The sequence below is a fragment of the Schistocerca cancellata genome, chromosome 1 (assembly GCF_023864275.1).
Source record: "Schistocerca cancellata isolate TAMUIC-IGC-003103 chromosome 1, iqSchCanc2.1, whole genome shotgun sequence".
Classification (NCBI taxonomy): Eukaryota; Metazoa; Arthropoda; class Insecta; order Orthoptera; family Acrididae; genus Schistocerca; species Schistocerca cancellata.
In genome coordinates this window covers 754,129,645-754,157,594 of record NC_064626.1, presented here as the reverse complement: position 1 = coordinate 754,157,594, position 27,950 = coordinate 754,129,645, and the positions used below count along the sequence as shown (strand labels likewise).

The window sequence follows — 27,950 nt, the reverse complement described above, 5'->3', positions numbered from 1 at the left end:
TGGACACAGTTTTTCTTTAATTATGTGAGTAACCAGCAGCTGTGCTCAGCTAATAGCACCATAAAATAATGTTAACGGAAAAACTGAGTTTCACTTATTCTGTACCAATCCGTAACATTTCAATACTTACAACACAGTCCACAGTTCCCTTAGGACAAGCATGTGAAGACTGAAATTCAAATGTATATGTATTTCCCACTTCTGATCTGAATGTTGGTTCTCCAAATGGAACACTAACGTTGCAAACGAATTCCACTCGAGTTAGTATTCCACCTGTAACACAGCAAGCCACAGATATTAATTATAAAACTCTTTTTAATGTTCTTAGGAGCAGAATTTACCCTTTATTTACCAACATTATTTTGAATATGACAGTTCTCAAGCTGACAGTGTCATTTTGAATTTTAATATTTTCCCATTGAACTGAATGAACGAACTAATTTTGGATTTGCAGCCAGTTGTCGTTCCAAATACCTCACCATAGCATTTTCTATTGAATGTCCAGTGGAAATACAATGTCTCCCACAGGCGGAGTTGCTTCCCTGAAAAAGGAGAGTACAACACTCTTCCACGGTGCATGTGGTCTCACGTAAGTAAGGTATACTATACTGACCAGGTATTTTGTAAATTCTGTCGTTTCACAGTAGCAAATCATCCTTCACTGAAGCCAGATAATGGGCAATTTAAGATGAAGGGCGGAAAACAACTTTCACCTGATATTTATCGAGGATTCTTGCTATCTTAAATGAAATATCACCCACAAAAGGAAGAAAAGCTAAAGCTTTTGTGGCATATTCTCCTCTTTACCCATTCCCTGATTCTTGGTTTTAACTGACAGTGCCTTGTTAATCTGCCGGCTAGAATATCCATTATCCCTGAACATGTCTTCAGGTGGGGAAGCTCTTTAGGCAAGCTATCTGCATCTGAAACGTGTTTGAGCTTTGTGTGCAAGTGTTTTACACATGATCTTAGTTTGCAATTTGTGATGACAACTCGATGCTTATAAATACAAATGAGCATCCAAAGGAAGGTATTCTACAGTTATTCAAGGCAGTGCTCTAGGTGTAAGTGCAAAATCTTCAAGTCTCTTGTTTAATACAGACAGCATCAAATCATCTAAATTTTCATCCATGAAATTGACAACGGAACATTGTGCAGTTACCTCATTGGCGACGACTGCTGTGGCAACAGATGATCAAATTTAGACATCTGTCAAAAACTTGCATCCTTATGGATCCAATCTAATGTGGCCACAGTCACTCCATCAGCCCAGTCTCTTGGTACAGGAGAAAGATGTGTTGAGATCTTTAGATGTAACTGGTGCAATTCTTCTGAAGTGGCATCCAGCCTGTGTCTTGTATACCAGATCTTCTCTGCAATCTTCTGCGCTACGGTAGTCTTAATAAAATGCATCACCTTGGCCAATTTTGGTACTCTTCCATAGTCCTGACATATCTCACTAAAATGGCTAAAGAACGTAAAAAAAGTTTTGCTCTCTTACCATGTAGCTTATCAAAACTTTGGACACGTGAGGCCTCTCCATGAAATGGAGGAAGTCTTTGTCAGTCTTCAATGGCTCACTTGGGGATGACTGGCAGGCGTCCAGTTCAAATATTGTGGTATGTATTGAAGAATGACTGGGTGCAAGCCCGAAATCTTACTGAACATTTAGTTTGCTGGGAGAATTTTAAAATTTATATCAGACTCCTTTATGGGCAGGAGATGGCCACACATCTGACAGTTCGACAACCTAAATGGTAGCAGAGCAAATCTGCTCTTTAACATTTTATTGAGACATCAGGGCCACGAATAATACCAACATTTGCCAGAGTGACATATTTTACACACATTTTATGAAGAACGTCAATGCACAGACGCTGTGTGAGAGGACATGGAGTAATTAATTGCTATTCTTTGCTGTGCTAGTGAATGTGATTGTTAGAAGAAAAAGAAAAATGAACTTTTGACTATAGACTTTTAACTTACTTCATGTCTTAGCTCTGAAAGAAGCAAGACGCGTGGGATGTCTATAAATTATTTGGTTGTTAAAACCAGGCAATTGTGATTATATTTAATTGTATGTAATGGGTATCGGTGTAGTTGACTTGCAAGAGTTTGTATGCCTATATGAAACTTGTGGAAAGGAAAATACACCTGAGCTGAACTGAAAGTATGAGAGTACTAAGTTATTTCAAGTGAGAGAGATAGTAATTTTTTGGTTCCTCTAACCAGCATTATTTCATCAGAGAAGAAGTTATGACAGGACTCAAAGAAAAAGGAACTTTCAAATGAAATCAAGATAAAAAGATATTATGAGTTAGATTCTGCATAAATGGTAAAAAGGGGTGAAAATAAATACCATACAAGAAAAGATGCAAGGAAAATCTCGACAGTTTAGACTAAGACGACGAGATCTATTCAACAACGAAGATCCAGTGTGGAGAGTAAGCAGCTCTCACACACACCTGCCAACGACACCAGCTGCTGCTCACCGGTGCTGACTACAAATCCGTTCATCGATACCGACACTGAAACCAACCTTGATGCTGCCAGCGCCTGTGCTGTTCACAAGCGCTGATTCCACACCTGCTCACCGACACAGCCTAAACCTCTACGCCGGGTGAGTGAAAGACAATTCATTGAATGTGAAGTTAAGGACACTGTTCAATAATAGACTGTTAGTATAGTTTTTTTTTATGATAACTCGATCTAAAAGTAAGAAAAATATGGATAATACTTAAGAAATTGGGGAAACATCAGAACTAGCCATGGCCATGACAGTGACACAAGAAATGTCAAACTGAACTGAGGTAGCAAATTCAATTAAAGCACTAAGTTTTAAATTAGACTCAACTAAATGCTAGATTAGATGATCAAAGTGCAGCTGCAAAGCTCAAATTGCAACTTTAAGTGAAAAATTAGATGCATAGAGTGTAAATTCAGCTACTTTAAGACAAGAGCTATGTCTTAAGTTAGATTCAGTAAATGCCTAGTTAAATGATATATTAGATGAACAGGAGGCGGATTCAGCTGCTATAAGAAAGGAACTAAGTACTACTATAAGTGAAAAAATGATATAGTGGAGAGTTTGCAATTAGATTTAACGAATGAATTAAGTAATTCCCTGACCATCCATGTAAACCAACTGTTCGACATCTACATCTACATCTACATCTACATTTATACTCCGCAAGCCACCCAACGGTGTGTGGCGGAGGGCACTTTACGTGCCACTGTCATTATCTCCCTTTCCTGTTCCAGTCGCGTATGGTTCGCGGGAAAAACGACTGTCTGAAAGCCTCTGTGCACGCTCTAATCTCTCTAATTTTACATTCGTGATCTCCTCGGGAGGTATAAGTAGGGGGAAGCAATATATTCGATACCTCATCCAGAAACGCACCCTCTCGAAACCTGGCGAGCAAGCTACACCGCAATGCAGAGTGCCTCTCTTGCAGAGTCTGCCACTTGAGTTTGTTAAACATCTCCGTAACGCTATCACGGTTACCAAATAACCCTGTGACGAAACGCGCCGCTCTCCTTTGGATCTTCTCTATCTCCTCCGTCAACCCGATCTGGTATGGATCCCACACTGATGAGCAATACTCAAGTATAGGTCGAACGAGTGTTTTGTAAGCCACCTCCTTTGTTGATGGACTACATTTTCTAAGGACTCTCCGAATGAATCTCAACCTGGTACCCGCCTTACCAACAATTAATTTTATATGATCATTCCACTTCAAATCGTTCCGCACGCATACTCCCAGATATTTTACAGAAGTAACTGCTACCAGTGTTTGTTCCGCTATCATATAATCATACAATAAAGGATCCTTCTTTCTATGTATTCGCAATACATTACATTTGTCTATGTTAAGGGTCAGTTGCCACTCCCTGCACCAAGTGCCTATCCGCTGCAGATCTTCCTGCATTTCGCTACAATTTTCTAATGCTGCAACTTCTCTGTATACTAAAGCATCATCCGCGAAAAGCCACATGGTACTTCTGACACTATCTACTAGGTCATTTATATATATTGTGAAAAGCAATGGTCCCATAACAATCCCCTGTGGCACGCCAGAGGTTACTTTAATGTCTGTAGACGTCTCTCCGTTGATAACAACATGCTGTGTTCTGTTTGCTAAAAACTCTTCAATCCAGCCACACAGCTGGTCTGATATTCCGTAGGCTCTCATTTTGTTTATCAGGCGACAGTGCGGAACTGTATCGAACGCCTTCCGGAAGTCAAGAAAAATAGCATCTACCTGGGAGCCTGTATCTAATATTTTCTGGGTCTCATGAACAAATAAAGCGAGTTGGGTTTCACACGATCGCTGTTTCCGGAATCCATGTTGATTCCTACATAGTAGATTCTGAGTTTCCAAAAACGACATGATACTCGAGCAAAACACATGTTCTAAAATTCTACAACAGATCGACGTCAGAGATATAGGTCTATAGTTTTGCGCATCTGCTCGACGACCCTTCTTGAAGACTGGGACTACCTGTGCTCTTTTCCAATCATTTGGAACCTTCTGTTCCTCTAGAGACTTGCGGTACACGGCTGATAGAAGGGGGGCAAGTTCTTTCGCGTACTCTGTGTAGAATCGAATTGGTATCCCGTCAGGTCCAGTGGACTTTCCTCTGTTGAGTGATTCCAGTTGCTTTTCTATTCCTTGGACACTTATTTCGATGTCAGCCATTTTTTCGTTGGTGCGAGGATTTAGAGAAGGAACTGCAGTGCGGTCTTCCTCTGTGAAACAGCTTTGGAAAAAGGTGTTTAGTATTTCAGCTTTACGCTTGTCATCCTCTGTTTCAATGCCATCATCATCCCGGAGTGTCTGGACATGATGTTTCGAGCCACTTACTGATTTAACGTAAGACCAGAACTTTCTAGGATTTTCTGTCAAGTCGGTACCTAGTATTTTACTTTCGAATTCACTGAACGCTTCACGCATAGCCCTCCTTACGCTAACTTTGACATCGTTTAGCTTCTGTTTGTCTGAGAGGTTTTGGCTGCGTTTAAACTTGGAGTGAAGCTCTCTTTGCTTTCGCAGTAGTTTCCTAACTTTGTTGTTGTACCACGGTGGGTTTTTCCCGTCCCTCACAGTTTTACTCGGCACGTACCTGTCTAAAACGCATTTTACGATTGCCTTGAACTTTTTCCATAAACACTCAACATTGTCAGTTTCGGAACAGAAATTTTCGTTTTGATCTGTTAGGTAGTCTGAAATCTGCCTTCTATTACTCTTGCTAAACAGATAAACCTTCCTCCCTTTTTTTATATTCCTATTAACTTCCATATTCAGGGATGCTGCAACGGCCTTATGATCACTGATTCCCTGTTCTGCACTTACAGAGTCGAAAAGTTCGGGTCTGTTTGTTATCAGTAGGTCCAAGATGTTATCTCCACGAGTCGGTTCTCTGTTTAATTGCTCGAGGTAATTTTCGGATAGTGCACTCAGTATAATGTCACTCGATGCTCTGTCCCTACCACCCGTCCTAAACATCTGAGTGTCCCAGTCTATATCTGGTAAATTGAAATCTCCACCTAAGACCATAACATGCTGAGAAAATTTATGTGAAATGTATTCCAAATTTTCTCTCAGTTGTTCTGCCACTAATGCTGCTGAGTCAGGGGGTCGGTAAAAGGAGCCAATTATTAACCTAGCTCGGTTGTTGAGTGTAACCTCCACCCATAATAATTCACAGGAACTATCCACTTCTACTTCACTACAGGATAAACTACTACTAACAGCGACGAACACTCCACCACCGGTTGCATGCAATCTATCCTTTCTAAACACCGTCTGTGCCTTTGTAAAAATTTCGGCAGAATTTATCTCTGGCTTCAGCCAGCTTTCTGTACCTATAACGATTTCAGCTTCAGTGCTTTCTATCAGCGCTTGAAGTTCCGGTACTTTACCAACGCAGCTTCGACAGTTTACAATTACAATACCGATTGCTGCTTGGTCCCCGCATGTCCTGACTTTGTCCCGCACCCGTTGAGGCTGTTGCCCTTTCTGCACTTGCCCGAGGCCATCTAACCTAAAAAACAGCCCAGTCCACGCCACACAACCCCTGCTACCCGTGTAGCCGCTTGTTGCGTGTAGTGGACTCCTGACCTATCCAGCGGAACCCGAAACCCCACCACCCTATGGCGCAAGTCGAGGAATCTGCAGCCCACACGGTCGCAGAACCGTCTCAGCCTCTGATTCAGACCCTCCACTCGGCTCTGTACCAAAGGTCCGCAGTCAGTCCTGTCGACGATGCTGCAGATGGTGAGCTCTGCTTTCATCCCGCTAGCGAGACTGGCAGTCTTCACCAAATCAGATAGCCGCCGGAAGCCAGAGAGGATTTCCTCCGATCCATAGCGACACACATCATTGGTGCCGACATGAGCGACCACCTGCAGATGGGTGCACCCTGTACCCTTCATGGCATCCGGAAGGACCCTTTCCACATCTGGAATGACTCCCCCCGGTATGCACACGGAGTGCACTTTGGTTTTCTTCCCCTCCCTTGCTGCCATATCCCTAAGGGGCCCCATTACGCGCCTGACTTTAGTGAGATCCGCAGTAACCAATTTCAGGACTTAGCTAAAACACTACAATTTGATACTGAAGATAAATGTAATAATGTAGAATCCGAATTTAGTGAAAAAATAGGATCATTTCAAAGTATACGTAATGTTACATTTGATGCGGTAAAGCAGAAACTACACATTTTAAAGGAAAGTGTTGAGAAATAGGACAAGCTAATTCCTATAGCACAATCACAAACTGCAGGCGTTAACACTCGTAAGTTGACAACGTGGAAAGGAAATTTAAAGAGAATCTAGCAACATCAGACACAATAAATATAAGCAGTCTGGAGGGACAAGTAGAAGAGATGATAGACAGAGAAGTTGCCGCAAGCATATCCTACGACAATGTGTCTCCAATTTTATCTTCTGAACTTACTAACACCAAGAGAAACGTAAATGAACTGTGGAAAGAATTCAAACTTATGTAAGACAAAGTAGATAATAGAGTGACTTCTCCCAACGTATTATTAACTACTGAAGTAATGACAGATTTACAATGGGGAGCAAATTCAGGGTTATCTAGAGAGTTCTTTAAGTTTAAGCCAGATGGGGAAGTACATTCTAGATTTTTTGAAAAGGTTCAATCAAGCCTTGCCCAAGACTTGGGAAGATTAAAAAAAAGATTGAATTTGTGGTGGGGTACATTTTAGGAGAAGCTTGAGAGTGGGCCACAGTGAACATAGAGAATTTTTTGTCTTGGGCAGACTTCCAGAAAAAGTTTAAGGAGAAGTATTGGTCAGCAAGCACCCAGGAAAAACTAATATCCGACTTGTGGGACCCAAAGTATTACAACAGTTCGTGGGGTACGATGCGAAAGTATTTCGACTGCCATTAACGAGAGCAAAGTACTTAGATAAGCCCATGGAGGAAGAAGGGTTGGTGCGAATTTTAATAAGATGTTTACCCATTTACGCAAGGAAGGATATACAGGGTGATTCAAAAAGAATACCACAACTTTAAAAATGTGTATTTAATGAAAGAAACATAATATAACCCTCTGTTATACATAATTACAAAGAGTATTTAAAAAGGTTTTTTTTCACTCAAAAACAAGTTCAGAGGTGTTCAATATGGCCCCCTCCAGACACTCGAGCAATATCAACTCAATACTCCAACTTGTTCCACACTCTCTGTAGCATATCAGGCGTAACAGTTTGGATAGCTGCTGTTATTTCTCGTTTCAAATCATCAATGGTGGCTGGGAGAGGTGGCCGAAACACCATATCCTTAACATACCCCCATAAGAAAAAATCGCAGGGGGTAAGATCAGGGCTTCTTGGAGGCCAGTGATGAAGTGCTCTGTCACGGGCTGCCTGGCGGCCGATCCATCGCTTCGGGTAGTTGACGTTCAGGTTTCATAACTAACCTTTTTCGTAGGACTCTCCATACAGTTGATTGTGGAATTTGCAGCTCTCTGCTAGCTCTGCGAGTCGATTTTCCTGGGCTGCGAACAAATGCTTGCTGGATGCGTGCTACATTTTCACCACTCGTTCTCGGCCGTCCAGAACTTTTCCCTTTGCACAAACACCCATTCTCTGTAAACTGTTTATACCAACGTTTAATACACCACCTATCAGGAGGTTTAACACCATACTTCGTTCGAAATGCATGCTGATCAACTGTCGTCGATTCACTTCTGCCGTACTCAATAACACAAAAAGCTTTCTGTTGAGCGGTCGCCATCTTAGCATCAACTGACGCTGACGCCTAGTCAACAGCGCCTCAAGCGAACAAATGTACAACTGAATGAAACTTTATAGCTCCCTTAATTCGCCGACAGATAGTGCTTAGCTCTGCCTTTTGTCGTTGCAGAGTTTTAAATTTCTAAAGTTGTGGTATTCTTTTTGAATCACCCTGTATTATGTAGTGGGTGGAAAAATGTGGAAAAGTATTATTCTTTGTAGACGCACTTGATGCCTTAAACAAAGACCGCAATGAGAACGTACATCAAAATGAAAATCAGAATTTCAGAAGAGAGCAATTTTAAGAGACATGAGGCCAACTTAGAGTACACCAGGGTAACTGGAATGAGGGTAGCGAAGATTGTCAGAAGAAGCATCTGCCTTCGAATTTAGATCCAGTTACTTCATAAGAATTTGTACCAAGTAGTAATAGAGTACAAAATGGTAACGTAATACCCTGATTTGGTAACCAACCAGTGATCACCAGTAATGAGGGAAACGTAGTGGGATCTGGATACAGGGCCGGGGCCCAGGTCAAAGAGATATATTCGAAGGCCTGGCTTATAATATGTATATTAACTTCATGCATAAAATACCAACCAAAGAATGGTTGTTACTGGAAGAAACTGAGCTTAACTACCACTAACTCACAACCAATAATTATACGGAAAAAGGAGGATTTTGAAGTTAACATATTTATAGATTCCAGAAGTGAAGTGTCACTTATTTCTAGCGCTTTCTTTAACACATTACAAACGAAATATCACTTATGATTTTACCAGTAACAGGAGTGTACATAATCGGTATTACTGGAACAAAGAGCAAAGTTGTAGAACACGAGACCCAAATGAACTGCAACACTGGGAATATCCCCCACAGGCCAAGTAAGTCAACTGCAGTAGGAGAAGTGTGAAGTTCGCAATCCAGTTTTGCATCGCTTCTCTTGTCGCCGAAACCGTTAGAGGCTGACAATGGTAATGCCACTGTTTTGTTACTTCAGAGTGTGATGATGATAAAATGCATGCCTGCTAAGTAATTCTACCTACAGGAGGAACAATTATGAGCCTACAGAATGTGTACAACAGAAAATTTCTGCACCTCTGAATTCCTCCTCATCTTTTAAGAGGTTAAGACCACATGGTCATGTGCCATCAAGACCATATGGCCTTCATAAAGAAAATCTTCCTTTACATCCAATAGTGCGCACCATTGGAGCTCCTACAAATGATTTAGCCAAACATCCCGCTTCTTTGCCGAGTCCACTGGTAGGCAAATATTCATATCACATCCGCAACTCAGCCGACTTTTTCAGTAGAATGGAGGCTCTCCGTGTAGGCAGTTTGGACCTTTTAGTTAGTTTTGATGTGGATTCACTTTTTACAAAGAACCCTCTTGCTGACTGTTTGACACTAACTGGAAATAAGTGTAGGTGGATAGCACTTCTTTGAGACTGAAGACTTAGAGTGTTGCCAGGGGCAGCCCCTTGTCTCCCTTGACGGCAGAGTTTTTGTGGAGGACTTCAAAGAATGAGCATTTGAATCAGCTGCCCTTAAACCTAATCTGTTTTGGAGGCATGTGGATGATACTTTCACTGTGCAGCCTCATGGAGAAGATAAATTAAAGGAGTTCCTACAGCACCTCAATTCTACTGATTACAGCCAACATTTTGTTTAAGACAGCAAGAATCCTCTACAAATTTCAGATGAAAGTCGTTTTCCACCCACCTTCTAAGATCGCAGACCTTCTGGCGTCAGTGAAGGACAATTTGCCATTTCAAAAGGCCGGAATTTACAAAATATCTTGCCAATGTGGTATGGCTTAAGTAGGTCAGATGACACGTACTGTAAAAGAATGCTGCACTGAACACAAACACTGTACTCACCTTTTGCAACTAAGCAAGTCTGCTACTGCCGAACACTGTATTTCCACTGGACATTCAATGGTGTATGATAAAACAATGATTCTGACCACAGCAACATTGTTTTAGGAGTCCATTATGCCTGGCAGATAATCTAATGAACCACGATGTTGGCTATCAGTTGGACGGTGCGTGGAACCCAACCACCTCCACAATTTGTTCTGATCAAAGAAGACAGAGTACACAGATGGCTGTTGCGAGCGGTAATGCAGAAGACAGTCGAGTTCTGCAGTTCCACCAACAACGGTACTGCCGCTGAGTGGTGTGCTCCATCCGTCAGCTTGATTGTCACACATATGCAAAATACTTGCACCACACTTTATTTTGTAGAACAGAGGATAAACTCATCCATTTTCAATGGCACACCTGTGGACGACTGGCAGCTGCCCAGCTGAAATATCATGGGATGTACTGAACGACAACTGCTTGCAAGCTCAAAAACTGTTTGAACAAGTTTCGTTCTTTCACCAAAAAAATTCACCAATAATGTGCATAAAAAATGTAGGACTGCTTACAATTGCTGTATCAAAATGGATAAATAATTAATATTAATGACCATATGGAATGGTGTCAAGCCTGGACTCAAGAAACACTACACATTAAAAACCGAAACTGAGCTGGATTCAACAAAAATGAAATAGCTATGTCAATATTTTCAAACATATTATTGTCCAGAGTTAATCTGAGTGCAAGCAGCTTCTGAAATATGTCTGCCAACCACAACACTGTAAGCATGCATATCAATAAGCAAAACGGTATAATGGTACAACAGTGTAAGCTGCAGAGCAGTCTCCGACTCAAATATAAGAAAAAGCAATTACAAGGCTGAGCAAAATCATTAAGATCGGTGCAGTGGAAGAAAAGTGAAAATACCCAACTCAGTTACTATGGAACAGTGATACTTCAATATCCACCACTGCAGTACACCAATGTATTGGCATAAACCTACTGGTAGGAACACTATTCCAGCATTACAGCTCATTTATTAGAGAAAACCAGTTGTGATTAGGCAGTGGGCTGTGACACCAAAACAATGGTGAAGGTGAGAACAATCAGATATAGTGAAATATTGGCATGAGCAATGAAAAAAATGGCTCTGAGCACTATGCGACTTAACTTCTGAGGTCATCAGTCGCCTAGAACTTAGAACTAATTAAACCTAACTAACCTAAGGACATCACACACATCCATGCCCGAGGCAGGATTCGAACCTGCGACCGTAGCAGTCCTCCGGTTCCGGACTGAGCGCCTAGAGCCGCTAGACCACCGCGGCCGGCCCATGAGCAATGAAGAATGGCAACAAAGAATCACTTGAATGCTCATGGTAGTAGAGGAGCCGTTGGTCAACTTAAGCTTGATCAGAATGTCAGAACAGTTTCATGCAAGGTGAGAGTGAAACCCCTTATCTCACAACTGAAGAAATTTCCATCACTCTGGTAACACAAGCTATACGTAATTCTCAAAATGCGAAGAGCATTGTGAACATTACATTATGCTGTCTGTAGAATCATGGTCTGCATGGATGTCATAATCAGTGCTAAAATGTAGAGCTTTTAGAGTTTCGCTTGTGGACGAAAGAAGGAAATACAAGAGTATCCGAGATACAAAAGGCATATGCGTAACTTTGGACAGGAAGACTATAAAAGAATTGGAGAGGAAGAAAAATTAAGGGTCAGGAGCAACAAAACGAATGTAAGGTTGCAAGATGATCTTCTGCAGAAGTGACTGCAAATGGATATCACAATGGATATTCACAATGGAAATGAGAGATCAACTGGTAAGTAGGTGGAAAGAGCAGATTGGTAAAAACAACCATCAAATTCCTGGGCTTGGAAGAGAAATGCCCAGCAGCAAGACACATGAAAAGGAAGAGTCATCACTATACACGTTTTCATTTATTTGAGGAAACATCTAAAAAGATCTACAGGCAGTAATAATGATTGCATTCTTACAGGAGTAGCTTTTTTATCCATACATATTATACAATCAACCTAGAGGAATAGGTGGAAGCAGTAGAATACACAAGTGATAGAGTGATGAGGATTCGGCTGAGGACAAGGAATATAGTGAAGGATTTCATCCAAGTATATGTACCACAAACAGGTAATAAAGAAGAGAACATTGAGGATTTTCTAGAGGTATTAGAGAGTAATTACAGATGTGGAAGCAATAGTAATGGCTGACCTAAATGTGCAGGTAGGCAAAGAAAGGCTAGGGAAGGAGGAGATAATTGACCCATATGGATATGGGAGGAAGGAGAGAAACTGGTTGATTTCTGTGAAAGAAACAGGCTGATTGTGGGCAACAAATGGTTCCGTAAAAAGAATGGCCAAAAGATAACGAGATATGGATGGGGTGATAGACGGACGAAGACGGTCATCGGTTACTTTCTGTTGGAAAAGAAAAATAAGAGACAGTTGATGGATGTACCTGCAATTCCAGGACAGGCTTTTGATGGAGACCATCGAGTGGTGGTGGCAAAGATGAGATTCAAGAAATTGAAAGACATAAAGGAAGAAAGGGAAAGGAAAATAAAAGTGTGAAAACTAAAGGATGGCGTGGTACAAGAAAAATTTAAGGAGTTAAGCGTAAAATCCCTAACTCCGAGTATGACAATGTGGAAGAGCAATGGGGTAAGTTCAAAGAAGTGTTTGTAAGCTCTGCTGAGAAGACCTGTGGTAGACTGTCCAGAAGGGTAAAGGAAAAGGAGACACTATGGTGGCATGAAAGGTTGAAAGAGGCAGTAAAAGAAAAGAAGAAAGCCTGGAATGAATGGAACAGAGACTGAACAGCTGAAAGTAAAAGGAAATTCCAGGATAGTGAAAATAAGTGTAAGAAAATGGTAGCAGAAGAAACGAGAAAAAAGCTAAGAGAAATTCATCCGAGAGTTGTAAAAAGATGTTACTAGTGGTATGAGGATGATATATGGAATTACAATGAGTATGAGAAAGGAAAAAACATACACAAAGCTAGTGAAAGGGGAAAGCAAAGAGCTAATAATGCAACCAGACGAGATAAAGGAAAGATGGAAAGAGTACTTTGATAAATTACTAAATGTGAAGAATGGCAATGGCAATGGAAAGGGAATAAAAGTACGGCAGGGTGGCAGGTGTCTGGAAGACGAGGAGAATATAACAATATTAGAAGTGGAACTAGCTCTGAGAAGAATGAAAACAGGAAAGGCACCTAGGATAGACGAAATTACTGTGGAGATAATAAAGGTGGCTGGACCAGTTGGGCTACAGTGGCTATATAGACTAATAAGATGCACTTGGACCCAAGAATGAGTACCTGAAGAATGGGGAAAGGGAATAATAATCCAAGTTTTCAAGAAGGGTGACAGGAAAGTATGTGACAACTATTGAGGGATCACACTCATATCCCAAGTAGCAAAAACAGTGGAGAGGATACTGGAAAGAAGAGAGAGAGAAAAAGTGGAAGAACAGTTAGAAGAGAAGCAGTATGGCTTTCATCATGGTACATCAACAGTGGACCCAATCTTTAGTATGAGACAGTTGATGGATAGACACTGGGAGTATGGGAAAGGTCTGGTGATGACATTTCTCGACCTAGTGAAAGCATATGACAGTATTCCCACAGAAAAGGTATGGACAACCTTGAAGAAAAAGGGAGTTGGAAAGCAAACACTTGAAGTCACTCAGGCAATGTATGAAAAAAGCTCTAGTTGTGTGCAGACACCAGCTGGAAGAATTGAATGGTTTAAGAATGTTATGGGACTAAGACAAGTAAGTGTGATATCACTACTACTATTTATAATGGTGATGGATGAAATAGGCAGAGAGACGAAAGAAGCCCTTAAAGGAAGGGAAATGAGAGGTATAAAAACAAATAGACATCCTAAATGATAAGGTCGAGAAATATGGAATGAAATTTAGTGTGGAGAAAAGCAAGACCATGGTGGTAACCAGAGGGGATAGAGAGGGCAAGGGACAAATACATCTTAAGGGACAGGATATTGAAATAGTGGATGACTTTAAATATTTGGGAAGTGTATTAATGGGGAATGCTCGTTTGGAGACCGAAATTAGCAACAGAACAGAGTAGTACGTTTTACCAGTGTGTGAGGGGCTTGATGTGGGGAAGGGAAGTGCTAATGAGGTGCAAGCTGGTGCTATACAAGACTTACTTCACACCCATACTAATTTACAGCTCAGAGATTTGGACTACGACTAGAAGAGAGTGAAATGAAGTTTCTGAGAAGTATGCTAGGGAAGATGAGGAGAGACAAGAGTGAAAAATGAAGATGTTAGTAAGGAAACTGGAGTGGAGAAGTTCACTGAAAAAATTGAGAAGAATAGATTAAAATGGTTTGGGCATGTGAAGAAGATGGGAGAGGAAAGGATACCAAGAAAAATGACGGAGTTCAAGATTGAGAGCAAAAGGCCAAGAGGAGGACTGAGAACAAGATAGACTGATACAATAAAGATGAGTTTTAGGAGGAGAAACCTGCTGTGGAACCAAATTGTGGAAGAAGAATGGTGAAAAGACCAAGTAAAGAGGCAAAGTCCCACTGATACCCTAACCCGACCAGATGTTGGATACAGGGGAAACAATGATGATGATGATGATGATTATAAAATCAAACATTAATTATTTTCACTGGTATATAGCCCTTGTGGCCATCATTTCTCCTTATGTAAACCACTTTTCAGTCTTTGTTGTCATATATCTTGTCCAAAATGTCATATCTGTGTTTTTATATCTACTACCGATTTTCATGCTTGTAGAAAGGTCCAGTCTTCTTTATGAATTTTCCTGTAACACTTTGTTTATAGTTCCCTTTTGAAAATATAACTGTGTGGATAAAAAAAGTTACTTACCAAGTAGCAACAGAAGGAAACACATGTAAAAGTTAAGGAAATGTGCACATTTCTCAACATCTGTGCATTTTCTTCTGCCGCCACTTTATGAGGAGATTTCTTATCCACCCAATTATATGAGGGTGGTTTGAAAAGTTCTCGGAACAGAACAGAGAAAAAGTACTTACATCACTGAAACTTTTTTTTATTATTATTTTTCAATGTAGTCTCATTGTAGATTAATACACTTGGTCCAACGATGTTCCACTGCCCTGATCCCATATCGACCACGAGTTTCCCCCAGGCCTGTAAAATAGTTGTCAACTCCAGCTTTCCATTTTGCATTTGAAGTTAATCTTCGCCCACTAAGAAAAATTTTCAGTTTTTGGAAGAGATGGAAGTCTGATGGGAGTGGCAACAATTCATACCTTAGTTTGTGTAATTTTGTCATGGCGACGGCATGTTTGCAGGCACGCATTATCTTGATAGAAGACGACTTTCTTCCTTGCTAAACCTGGCCTTTTTTCGTATATATTTTGTTGCAATTTGTCCAGGAGGTTAGCATAGTATTCTCCAGTAACTGTTTGCCCACTGGGGAGATAATCTACAAACAACAATCCCAGTCACATCACAGAACACCAATTCCATGACCTTCCCCACCAAAGGAATTTCTTTGCTTTCTTTAGTGGCGGAGCATCAGTATGTTTCCACTGCTCTGACTGTTATTTTGTCTCTGGGTTAAAGTAGTGCAACCAAGTTTCATCTGTGGTCAAAAATTGGTGCAAAAAATCTTGTTCATTTCTCTTAAAATGGGCCAAACATTGTGCCGATATGTCCATTCTCATGCCTTTTTGATCCAGCATCAAGAGTCGCGGCACCCATCTTGCAGATAATTTTTTCATTTCTAATTGTTCAGTTAAACTGTGATACACCCCTTCAGATAACCTTTGGGCAACCGTGAGCAATTTCACGCACTTTCAATCGGGGATCCTCCATGACCATTTTGTGCACTTTTGCAATGATTTATGAAGTAGTGACACATCTTGGCCGACCACTGCGCGGATCATCACCTGATCTCTCCCGACCGAATTTAGATTCATTTGTCCACTTGACAATGGTTCAATTTGAAGGAACAGAGTCGCCCAGTGTATTCTGGAGATCAGCATGAATGTCCCTTGCTTTCATACCTTTCTTTACAAAGTACTTAATCACTGCACGAATCTTGATTTTTTGCATCTTCGTAAATCACTATGTGGGAACAACAACAGAGCCACATCACCGCCACAGCTCTCTTCCAAGAGCATTGACATGGCACATGTTTACAGGCAACATGTCCAATGAATATCACGTTAACAACTCATTGCACTAGCACTGACCTCTCGTGGCGATTATGAGAACTTTTCAAATCACCCTCGTATGTTTTTTATGGTCCACTATACAATGCAGGGCTGCTTCATTTTCTGACCATCTTTCAGCTACTCATATGCCAAACTTCTACCACTTTCCTTTCTTTCCCACCACTTACCTTGCTTTTATGCGATTCTTTCATGTTTTTGTGCTTTTGTTTTACGCCAAACCACAGTGACTGACTATTACTGCCACTTCATGCATTAGTTTATTTCCCAAATACAGGACATTTTGTTTTCTCCAAGACTTCCTTGCTCCGTTTCTATGTCTTTTTCACAAATTTTCAAACTGTGATTTACTGTCGTAATTTTTTCTCACTTTACCATATTGTCCAGTTTTCTTACAAGAAACTCTCACCTCTTCACACCAACCCATTACTATTACTTACTCTTAGCTCTTATATCTTCACAATTTTCGTTTGAATTTTTATCTTTTCCCTTCTTTGTCTTCCCCTTTCCTTCTCTTCTTTCTCTCATTTTCCTTCTCTCTGCTTTTCTTCTTCACCACTCTACCCCCTTCTTAATACTTCAAACACTCCTCTTGTGTCACAAATGTCATTAAATATTTCACACTGTCTAAACTGAGGTCCCACATTCTGTTCCTTGAAACTCACCTGTTCCTGGAATCTTGCCTGTTCCTGGAAGTTACCCCTACAACCCTAACTTTGAAAGTTCCTGATTCTGGACTCTCTTACACTTACCAAACTAATAATCTCTGATCTATAATACACCTCTTCTGCCATTATCTATTTCATCAGAATTCTCTCCTTTTAAAATTCAGCAGTTATCTGCCCCTCACATATACTTGGATGGTATCATTTGCAAAGAAAACTACAGACTACCACAACAGCCCAGACTTTACCTCAAAAAGCTGTCCTACCTTCTCCTAAACTACCTCTATAGTGGTGTTTCCCCCCCCCCCCCCCCCCCCATGAACCATGGACCTTGCCGTTGGTGGGGAGGCTTGCGTGCCTCAGCGATACAGATAGCCGTACCGTAGGTACAACCACAACGGAGGGGTATCTGTCGAGAGGCCAGACAAACGTGTGGTTCCTGAAGAGGGGCAGCAGCCTTTTCAGTAGTTGCAGGGGCAACAGTCTGGATGATTGACTGATCTGGCCTTGTAACAATAACCAAAACGGCCTTGCTGTGCTGGTACTGCGAACGGCTGAAAGCAAGGGGAAACTACGGCCGTAATTTTTCCCGAGGGCATGCAGCTTTACTGTATGATTAAATGATGATGGCGTCTTCTTGGGTAAAATATTCCGGAGGTAAAATAGTCCCCCATTCGGATCTCCGGGCGGGGACTACTCAAGAGGACGTCGTTATCAGGAGAAAGAAAACTGGCATTCTACGGATCGGAGCGTGGAATGTCAGATCCCTTAATCGGGCAGGTAGGTTAGAAAATTTAACAAGGGAAATGGATAGGTTACAGTTAGATATAGTGGGAATTAGTGAAGTTCGGTGGCAGGAGGAACAAGACTTCTGGTCAGGTGACTACAGGGTTATAAACACAAAGTCAAATAGGGGTAATGCAGGAGTAGGTTTAATAATGAATAGGAAAATAGGAATGCGGGTAACCTACTACAAACAGCATAGTGAACGCATTATTGTGGCCAAGATAGATACGAAGCCCACATCTACTACAGTAGTACAAGTTTATATGCCAACTAGCTCTGCAGATGACGAAGAAATTGAAGAAAAGTATGATGAAATAAAAGAAATTATTCAGATAGTGAAGGGAGACGAAAATTTAATAGTCATGGGTGACTGGAATTCGAGTGTAGGAAAAGGGAGAGAAGGAAACGTAGTAGGTGAATATGGATTGGGGCTAAGAAATGAAAGAGGAAGCCGTCTGGTAGAATTTTGCACAGAGCACAACTTAATCATAGCTAACACTTGGTTTAAGAATCATGATAGAAGGTTGTATACATGGAAGAACCCTGGAGATACTAAAAGGTATCAGATAGATTATATAATGGTAAGACAGAGATTTAGGAACCAGGTTTTAAATTGTAAGACATTTCCAGGGGCAGATGTGGACTCTGACCACAATCTATTGGTTATGACCTGTAGATTAAAACTGAAGAAACTGCAAAAAGGTGGGAATTTAAGGAGATGGGACCTGGATAAACTGAAAGAACCAGAGGTTGTACAGAGTTTCAGGGAGAGCATAAGGGAACAATTGACAGGAATGGGGGAAAGAAATACAGTAGAAGAAGAATGGGTAGCTTTGAGGGATGAAGTAGTGAAGGCAGCAGAGGATCAAGTAGGTAAAAAGACGAGGGCTAGTAGAAATCCTTGGGTAACAGAAGAAATATTGACTTTAATTGATGAAAGGAGAAAATATAAAAATGCAGTAAATGAAGCAGACAAAAAGGAATACAAACGTCTCAAAAATGAGATTGACAGGAAGTGCAAAATGGCTAAGCAGGGATGGCTAGAGGACAAATGTAAGGATGTAGAGGCTTATCTCACTAGGGGTAAGGTAGATACTGCCTACAGGAAAATTAAAGAGACCTTTGGAGAGAAGAGAACCACTTGTATGAACATCAAGAGCTCAGATGGAAACCCAGTTCTAAGCAAAGAAGGGAAAGCAGAAAGGTGGAAGGAGTATATAGAGGGTCTATACAAGGGCGATGTACTTGAGGACAATATTATGGAAATGGAAGAGGATGTAGATGAAGATGAAATGGGAGATACGATACTGCGTGAAGAGTTTGACAGAGCACTGAAAGACCTGAGTCGAAACAAGGCCCCCGGAGTAGACAACATTCCAGTAGAACTACTGACGGCCTTGGGAGAGCCAGTCCTGACGAAACTCTACCATCTGGTGAGCAAGATGTATGAAACAGGCGAAATACCCTCAGACTTCAAGAAGAATATAATCATTCCAATCCCAAAGAAAGCAGGTGTTGACAGATGTGAAAATTACCGAACTATCAGTTTAATAAGCCACAGCTGCAAAATACTAACACGAATTCTTTACAGACGAATGGAAAAACTGGTAGAAGCCGACCTCGGGGAAGATCAGTTTGGATTCCGTAGAAATACTGGAACACGTGAGGCAATACTGACCCTATGACTTATCTTAGAAGAAAGATTAAGGAAAGGCAAACCTACGTTTCTAGCATTTGTAGACTTAGAGAAAGCTTTTGACAATGTTGACTGGAATACTCTCTTTCAAATTCTAAAGGTGGCAGGGGTAAAATACAGGGAGCGAAAGGCTATTTACAAATTGTACAGAAACCAGATGGCAGTTATAAGAGTCGAGGGACATGAAAGGGAAGCAGCGGTTGGGAAGGGAGTGAGACAGGGTTGTAGCCTCTCCCCAATGTTGTTCAATCTGTATATTGAGCAAGCAGTAAAGGAAACAAAAGAAAAATTTGGAGTAGGTATTAAAATCCATGGAGAAGAAATAAAAACTTTGAGGTTCGCCGATGACATTGTAATTCTGTCAGAGACAGCAAAGGACTTGGAAGAGCAGTTGAACGGAATGGATGGTGTCTTGAAGGGAGGATATAAGATGAACATCAACAAAAGCAAAACGAGGATAATGGAATGTAGTCGAATTAAGTTGGGTGATGCTGAGGGAATTAGATTAGGAAATGAGACACTTAAAGTAGTAAAGGAGTTTTGCTATTTGGGGAGCAAAATAACTGATGATGGTCAAAGTGGAGAGGATATAAAATGTAGACTGGCAATGGCAAGGAAAGCGTTTCTGAAGAAGAGAAATTTGTTAACATCGAGTATAGATTTAAGTGTCAGGAATTCTTTTCTGAAAGTATTTGTATGGAGCGTAGTCATGTATGGAAATGAAACATGGACGATAACTAGTTTAGTTTGGACAAGAAGAGAATAGAAGCTTTCGAAATGTGGTGCTACAGAAGAATGCTGAAGATCAGATGGGTAGATCACATAACTAATGAGGAAGTATTGAATAGGATTGGGGAGAAGAGAAGTTTGTGGCACAACTTGACCAGAAGAAGGGATCGGTTGGTAGGACATGTTCTGAGGCATCAAGGGATCACCAATTTAGTATTGGAAGGCAGCGTGGAGGGTAAAAATCGTAGGAGGAGACCAAGAGATGAATACACTAAGCAGATTCAGAAGGATGTAGGTTGCAGTAGGTACTGGGAGATGAAGAAGCTTGCACAGGATAGAGTAGCATGGAGAGCTGCATCAAACCAGTCTCAGGACTGAAGACAACAACAACAACAAGTGGTGTTTTCATTCCTGTTCCAATCCAGCTCCAAAAAAAGACACACCATCGAACACCACTCTTCTCCTGCAAACCAACCTCAGCTAAACTCCTTTAACAACCCCAACCTTCACCACTGCCGTAAATTTATTATCTTCTATGGTCTCAGAATGTCTTTTCGGTAACTATTCCTTCTTGAGTCCCTTTTACCTTACGACTACTTCACAACATTTTTTCAGTAATCTCTGTCTTGCTTATTATCCTGCCTTCCACCTTTAAGTTCCCAGGTTTTCAAATTTCACCCAGTGTGTATGCATACAATGAATTTTTCCAGAATGAGATTTTCACTCTGCAGTGGAGCGTGTGCTGATATGAAACTTCCTGGCGGATTAAAACTGTGTGCCGGACTGAGACTCAAACTCGGAACCTTTGCCTTTTGCGGTCAAGGTCCTGAGTATGAGTCTCAGTCCGGCACACAGTTTTAATCCGCCAGGAAGTTTCATATCAGCACACACACCGCTGCAGAGTGAAAATCTCTTTCCGGAAACATCCCCCAGGCCGTGGCTAAGCCATATATCCGCAATATCTTTCTTCCAGGAGTGCTAGTTGCGCATGGTTTGCAGAAGAGCTCCTGTGAAATTTGGAAGGTAGGAGATGAAGTACTGGCAGAACTGAAGCTGTGAGGATGGGTCATAAGCAGCTCAGTTGGTAGAGCACTTGCCTGCGAAAGGCAAGCGAGTTGGAGTCTCAGTCTGGCACACAGTTTTAATCTGCCAGGAAGTTTCAATGATTTTTTTTTCAGCTCCCATAAAAAATAAATCTTCCCTGACCAGGGGTCCGGGGCAACTTTTCTGTAACTCTTCCCATTTCTTAGACCTCATCAGTCCTATTTCTTCATTGATCTTCCTCTCCCTTCAGCCCTTCTGCCAGAATTAGGAACTACTGCTTGTGCATTTTCACATCTTTTATGTGGTTTCTTGAGCCACCACTTTGTGAGTAGACTTTTTTATCTATCCGTACTATACTTCTAGTCACCGATTAATTAATCTCATTTTTTACACATCTGTATTCCCTTCTTTCTGGTTCATATGCTACATTTTTATATATTCTCCTTTCATCATCTTAATTTGGCATCAGGCACATTAGCCAATGATTTCTAAAACTTGTTTGATCTTCTGCTGCCAAGGCTATTTCTTTCACGAAACTTTCTCATTCATGTTATGTTATATTCATTTCCCCCGTTTCAGTAAATTGCTGCCTAATGCTGCCTTTGAAACTATTAACAACCATTGGTTCTCTCAACTTACCCACACTACAGCTCTCTTAATTTTCTACCTTCCTACAGGTTCTTCATTTTTAATGTGCAATTCACAACCAATAAATTATGTTTGGATCCCACATCTCAAGTGTTGGCTTCCATCTCTACCAACTCAAATATTTCAGAATTTTACTAGAATGAAGGTTGTTAATGTTCCAGGTCAGTGTTGGAAGCAGTGCAACAGGGGGTGTGGACCAACTTTTAAAAAAAAATGTACTCTGCATATTGCGATTTGGTAATCGCCCTATGCCATATGATTGATTTGAAAAACTCGGACTACTCTTCTGAATGACTGCAAGTTCTTATGTACACAATACATAGCAATGAACAATGCCAGTTAGTAATGAAATCATGCTAATGGCAAATTGGTGCCACATCAAAGTGTTGTCTCTTTTCTGCTAGAAATGCTGAAAAATTGAACTCTTCACACAATAAATATTCATAAAAGCATATAAGAAAGAAAAATACATAAGTAACTCTAAATAAGCTCATGCACTCCTTGTGAACCCCTCATAGCATCCAGACTACATCCTCCAAAAACCCCTAACCACACTCCACGAAATCTAGAGCTGAAACAACCCCAGAACACTGCTGTTAACCTCTCCCCCCAAAACAGATATTTCAGTCCTAGACAAAGGCCGATTCACAGGTTTAACCATGTTGGACTTGTAAAAGACCTACTACTTTCCTTCTTCCACTCCCTGCAGTGGAAACACTTCTTTGCCTCCAACCTCTCCAACAAAAACCAATATAATCCCGACATCAAACCCTGATTGTCCCACTTCATACCACCACCCAACTATGACCTTCTGCACACTCCCAACTGAACATCCACTGGTCACCTTCCAGAAATTCCTAACTTCCAACATGGCCTCACCATCCTTCCCCAGGTCCCTCATTACGTAAAACCACCTTTCAACAGAATAAAGGACTGCCCTCCACGACCTAAAAATGGATGCTGATCTGATCATCCTCCTGGTAGACAAATGTTCCACCACTGTTGTGATGAACCAGAGTGACTACCTAGCAGAGGACCTGCACAAGTAGTCCGGCACCACCATTCTACAATATCTGCCAAAGTGACCCCATCCTAAAGGCCAACATAACCTCTAATCCCTGCTGAAATCCTTAGTCCCTTCCCAGACCTCTCCCCTGAATCCCCCTCCCTACTCACCTCAACAACAGCCCCCAACACCCACCTTCTACATACTCCCCAAAACCCACAAACCTAACAACCTTGGGCACCCCATTGTGGCTGGTTACAGAGCCTCACTGAAAGAATCTCAGCTCTTGTTGAAGAACATCTCCAACCAATTGTCCAAAACCCAGCCTCCCACATAAGACAAACCAACCACTTCCTGCACCAGCTCTCCATCATCCCTACACCCCTAACTTCCAGATCCCTACTCGTCACTGTTCACGCAACCTCCCTATATACCAACATCCTCATGCCCATGACCTCACCACAATTGAACTCAACCTCTCCCAATGCTCTGCGGTTTCTAAACCCACCACTTCATTCCTCTAACACCTAACCAACTACATCCTAACCCAAAACTACTTCACCTCTGAAGGGAAGCTGCACAGCCAGGGGCTCCGCATGGCACTATCCAGTGCCACCCTCTTCATGGGCCATCTAGAGGAAACATTCCTAGCTTCCCAAAACCCAAAACCTCTAGTCTGGTTCAGGTTTACTGATCACATCTCTATAACCTGGACCCAAGGCCTGGACATCTTATCCTCATTCCTCCACAACATCAACACCTTCTCTCCTATCCACTTCTTCTGGTCCTCCTCCACCCATTATGCCACCTTCCTAGATGTCAATCTCCTCCTCTCAGATGGCTCCATTCACACTCAGGTCTACATCAGATCCACTGATCGCCAACAGCACCTGCACTTTGACAGCTACCACCCCTTCCTCACTAAAAAAATCCCTCTCATACAACCTGGCCACCCATGTCAGACACATCTGCAGTGATGTTTCTTACCCAGTTGCTGAAGGCCTCACAAAGGCCTTCACAGAGGGGCAATACCCTCCAGACCATTCACAAACAGATCTCCTATACCGTATCTTCACACACACACACACACACACACACACACACACACACACACACACACACCTGATTCTCACATCAATCAAAAGAACCAACCACAAAGAAGTACACCCTTGTCACCCACCACCACCCCAGACTGGGACAACTGAACCACATCCCTAGTCAGGGCTTTGATTATTTATCATCATACCCTGAAGTGAGGGGTATCCTACCCAAGATACTTCCAACCCCTCCCAAAGTAGTGTTCCACTGTCCACACAACCTCCACAACATCCTAGTCCACTTGTATGCCACTCCCACCTCCAATACCCTGTCACAGGGATCATATGCCTGGGAAAGACCCAGATGCAAGACTTGCCCAATCCACCCCAAGCACCACCTGCTCCAGTCCCATCACAGCCTTATCCTACCACATCAGAGACAGGGCCACCTGTGCAAGCAGCCGTGTTATACGAGCTGGAATCAAAAATTTTCAGGACTGGCGCTGCCATCTGGAAAGTAGTAGTAGATCTTTGCACCGCTAGGTGGCGAGAGCTGCGTATCTGAAGTGGCAGTGTACGGAGTGTCAGTCAGCTGGGAGGATGTGTTGCGTGTCCACAGCAATTTCCATAATACTCTGTGTTTGCTGTGTGGAAAGTATATGAAGGATCTGCAAACAGAACAGTGCATGTGTATCAAATTCTGTATGAATCTTGGGAAAATTGCTACAGAGACCCTTGCAATGATTCAACAAGTGTTTAGGAGACAGAGCATGAGCTGTACGCGTGTGCTTGAGTGACATGCTCGGTTCAAGGCCAGCTGTACAGACGTCGAAGGTGATGCTCACACTGAAAGGTCCGTTAGCCACACAACGCCAGACACTGTTGCCAAACTTCAACAATTGGCTCGTGCGGATCGACGTCGAACCGTTCAAGACCTTGCGGATGAAGTGGGTATTGGTTATGGGACATGTCAATGTATGTTGACTGATGAATTGGGCATGCATTGTGTCGCCGCAAAGGATCTTAACTGTCGATCAGAAGGCACAGCGCGTTGAAGTGTGCACGGATCTTTGTCAGACCGCATCTGATGATCCAACCTTTTTGTCTCGGGTTATCACTGGCGACAAGAGATAGATTTACGGTTATGACCCAGAGACAAAGCAACAATTGTTCCAGTGGAAGAGCCCGGGCTCTCCAAGACCCAAAAAAGCAAGAAAGGTGAGGAGCAAAGCGAAGAGCATGATCATCGTGCGGCGACGACTGCCTGAACTTTGGCATCAAGGGAACTGGCTGCCGCATCATGACAACACGCCCTGTCACACATCTTTGCTCACCAGGATCTTTTTGGCAAAAAACAACATGGCGGTTGTACCCCACCCACAGTACTTGCCAGATTTGGCACCTTGCAACTTTGCCCTATTCCCAAAACTGAAACTCAAGTTGAAAGGCCGTCAGTTCAACACTCTACAGAGGATTCAAGAAGCACTGCTGGCAGTGATAAACACCCTCATAGAACAGGAGTTCCAGAAAACATTTGACCAGTGGCAGAAGTGCTGGGACCGGTGTGTAATGTGCGGACAGGGACTACTTCGAGGTTGATGGTGACCATTAGTCCAAAGGTAAGGTTTTCAACATATGGCAGCTCCAGTCCCGAAAATTTTGGATAACTCCTCATATACCAGCTCTGCTGCAACCACTGCACTGCGTTTTACATTGGTATGACAAACCAACCAGCTGTCAACTAGAATGAATGGCCACTGCCAAATTGTTGCCAAAAACAAGGTGGACCACCCAGTGGCACAACACGCATGATTTCAATGTCTGCTTCACAACCTGTGCCATCTGGATTCTTCCCACCATCATCAGACCATCAGCTTTTCTAAGCTGTGCTGATAGGAGCTATCCTTACAGCACATCCCTTCGCTTCCGTAAACTTTCTGGCATAAACCTATGGGAACTTATTGCGTCCTAATCCCCTCCACCTGTTCATTAGTGTGTGTGTGTGTGTGTGTGTGTGTGTGTGAGAGAGAGAGAGAGAGAGAGAGAGAGAGAGAGAGAGAGAGAGAGAGAGAGAGAGAGAGAGTGTTCACTATCTACTGCCCAGTACTCCTGCCCAACTTGTGTCCCATCAGTTAGTTGTGTGCTTTATGTCATGCCCTAGTGTATGAAATCACTTGTCCAGCTGTCTGCCACCTGCCCCTCTAACTGCATCCCTAGCTGGCCTCAGATGGCTCCCCACTCTCCCACAAACCACTAGACGCTTCCCCCCAAAGCCCTCCCTGCCCCCCACCTAAAAGGCTTGAACTATAGCTAACTTTGCATAAAGCACAACCCTCTTGAATCTAATACTTTTCTTCTATTTTCCCTACGTGAACCATACCATTACTTCTTTCTTCTTAATTGTAACTGTATTCTATCCTAGTACTCACTACAATTATTGTGAATTATTTACTTTTACATACAACACTTTTACATTTTTCTTTTCTTCTCTTCTTTAGCTTTTCAATATCATTCTACAGTAAACTTGAATTACATTAGTGTACCGTATTTACTCGAATCTAAGCCGCACTTTTTTTCCAGTTTCTGTAATCCAAAAACCACCTGCGGCTTAGAATCAAGTGCAAAGCAAGTGGAAGCTCTGAAAAATCTTGGTAGGTGCCGCCACAACTAACTTCTGCCGTCGAATATATGTAGCGGTACACAGGCATGCTTTTTAGGCACAAAGATAAATACTGGCACCAAAACCTCTGCGTCAGTTAATAAATTTTAACAAAAAAAAAAAGGTGGAAGACGAGCTTTTTTTCTTCGCCCCGAGTTTCTACCACTGCATTTTCATACATTATCCAACGAAGTAAATACAAATTCCGTATTGTTCATCTTCGAATGTAGCAGAATTTCAATGTACTACGAAAATCCGACTGGCAAGACTGTTTGGATGTTTGTCAATACGGCCAATTCTACGTTCTGAATTTTTTCCTACCTGTGAGAAGAGATGGTTGCTAAGAGGAACCTGATGAAATGTGAATCACATGCAGTATTCTCTTCACCATAAGAATAATACGAATATAAACATTTTGCCATGTATTCTTTCGTGTTTGCTGCTATCTCATTTAAATCCTGTCTGCCTAATAAACTACGAAACTAGAGTGAGACAACAGCAAACGCGTAAGAATATAGGTATCGTGTCATGTTTATATTCGTATTATTCTTAAGCTAATAGTGATACAGTCAGAAATGAAGCACGGCAACTGACTAGAATTTTAAATTTAAGATGATTCTAATTTCTGTGCAGAATTTGATGCACTAAAGAAGCGGCCACAAAGATTTTCAAACGCAGAAAAATTCTTGCATAACTCTCGTTCAGAACATGTTCTATCATACGCAGTCTATTATTTGGTTCTTGTTGATCATTATCAAAGAAAGCAGCAGTGTAAGTAACAACAAATAGCAGTCTCTTGCCATTGTTTCACTAATGAGATGATTCCTCTCTTTTTTTTTTTTTAAATTGTAAGCGGCGGCAGCGCGCACAAAAGCAAGCCATGCCGCAAGCGGTGACAGGCCGTAAACACGCACTATCAGAATGCGACAAACAATGCATGACACAGTACAGTAATGCATTTTCAGCTTAGAGTGACGTAAACACCTATTAAAAAAAAAAGAAAAGATACTTATCAGATCAAAGCAAAATAAGCAATCGATTCAAAACAGACGAAGCACGCGAAAAAGGAAGGGTACCCGTATAAATATGGACGGAGTGCCCGACACATAGCAATGGCTACCTGGTAAAGCTTAACTGCTAAGCTTATGACTCGAACCAAACTACTGTGGTTGTATCGTCATTCATTCGACCTAAATTGTGTCTCATATTACAATGGACCAACTTTGTTTCGATTTGGAGGTGCGGCCTAAAACTTTTCTCTCCCCTTGAATTTCGAGTCTCAAATTTCAGGTGCGGCTTAGATTCGGTAAATTTTTTTTCCT

At 41.8% G+C, this 27,950-nt stretch overlaps 1 protein-coding gene across 2 annotated transcripts in view; it reads right to left on the bottom strand.

Moving 5' to 3' along the window:
- LOC126186242 (cation-independent mannose-6-phosphate receptor) overlaps window positions 1–27,950 on the bottom strand; it is a 628,020-nt gene that overhangs the window by 551,561 nt on the left and 48,509 nt on the right. For both annotated transcript variants that reach the window (XM_049928195.1, XM_049928194.1), the window contains exon 5: window positions 131–273. In XM_049928195.1, coding sequence (XP_049784152.1) covers window positions 131–273 — 143 coding nt within the window. The remainder of the gene's footprint in view (window positions 1–130; window positions 274–27,950) is intronic.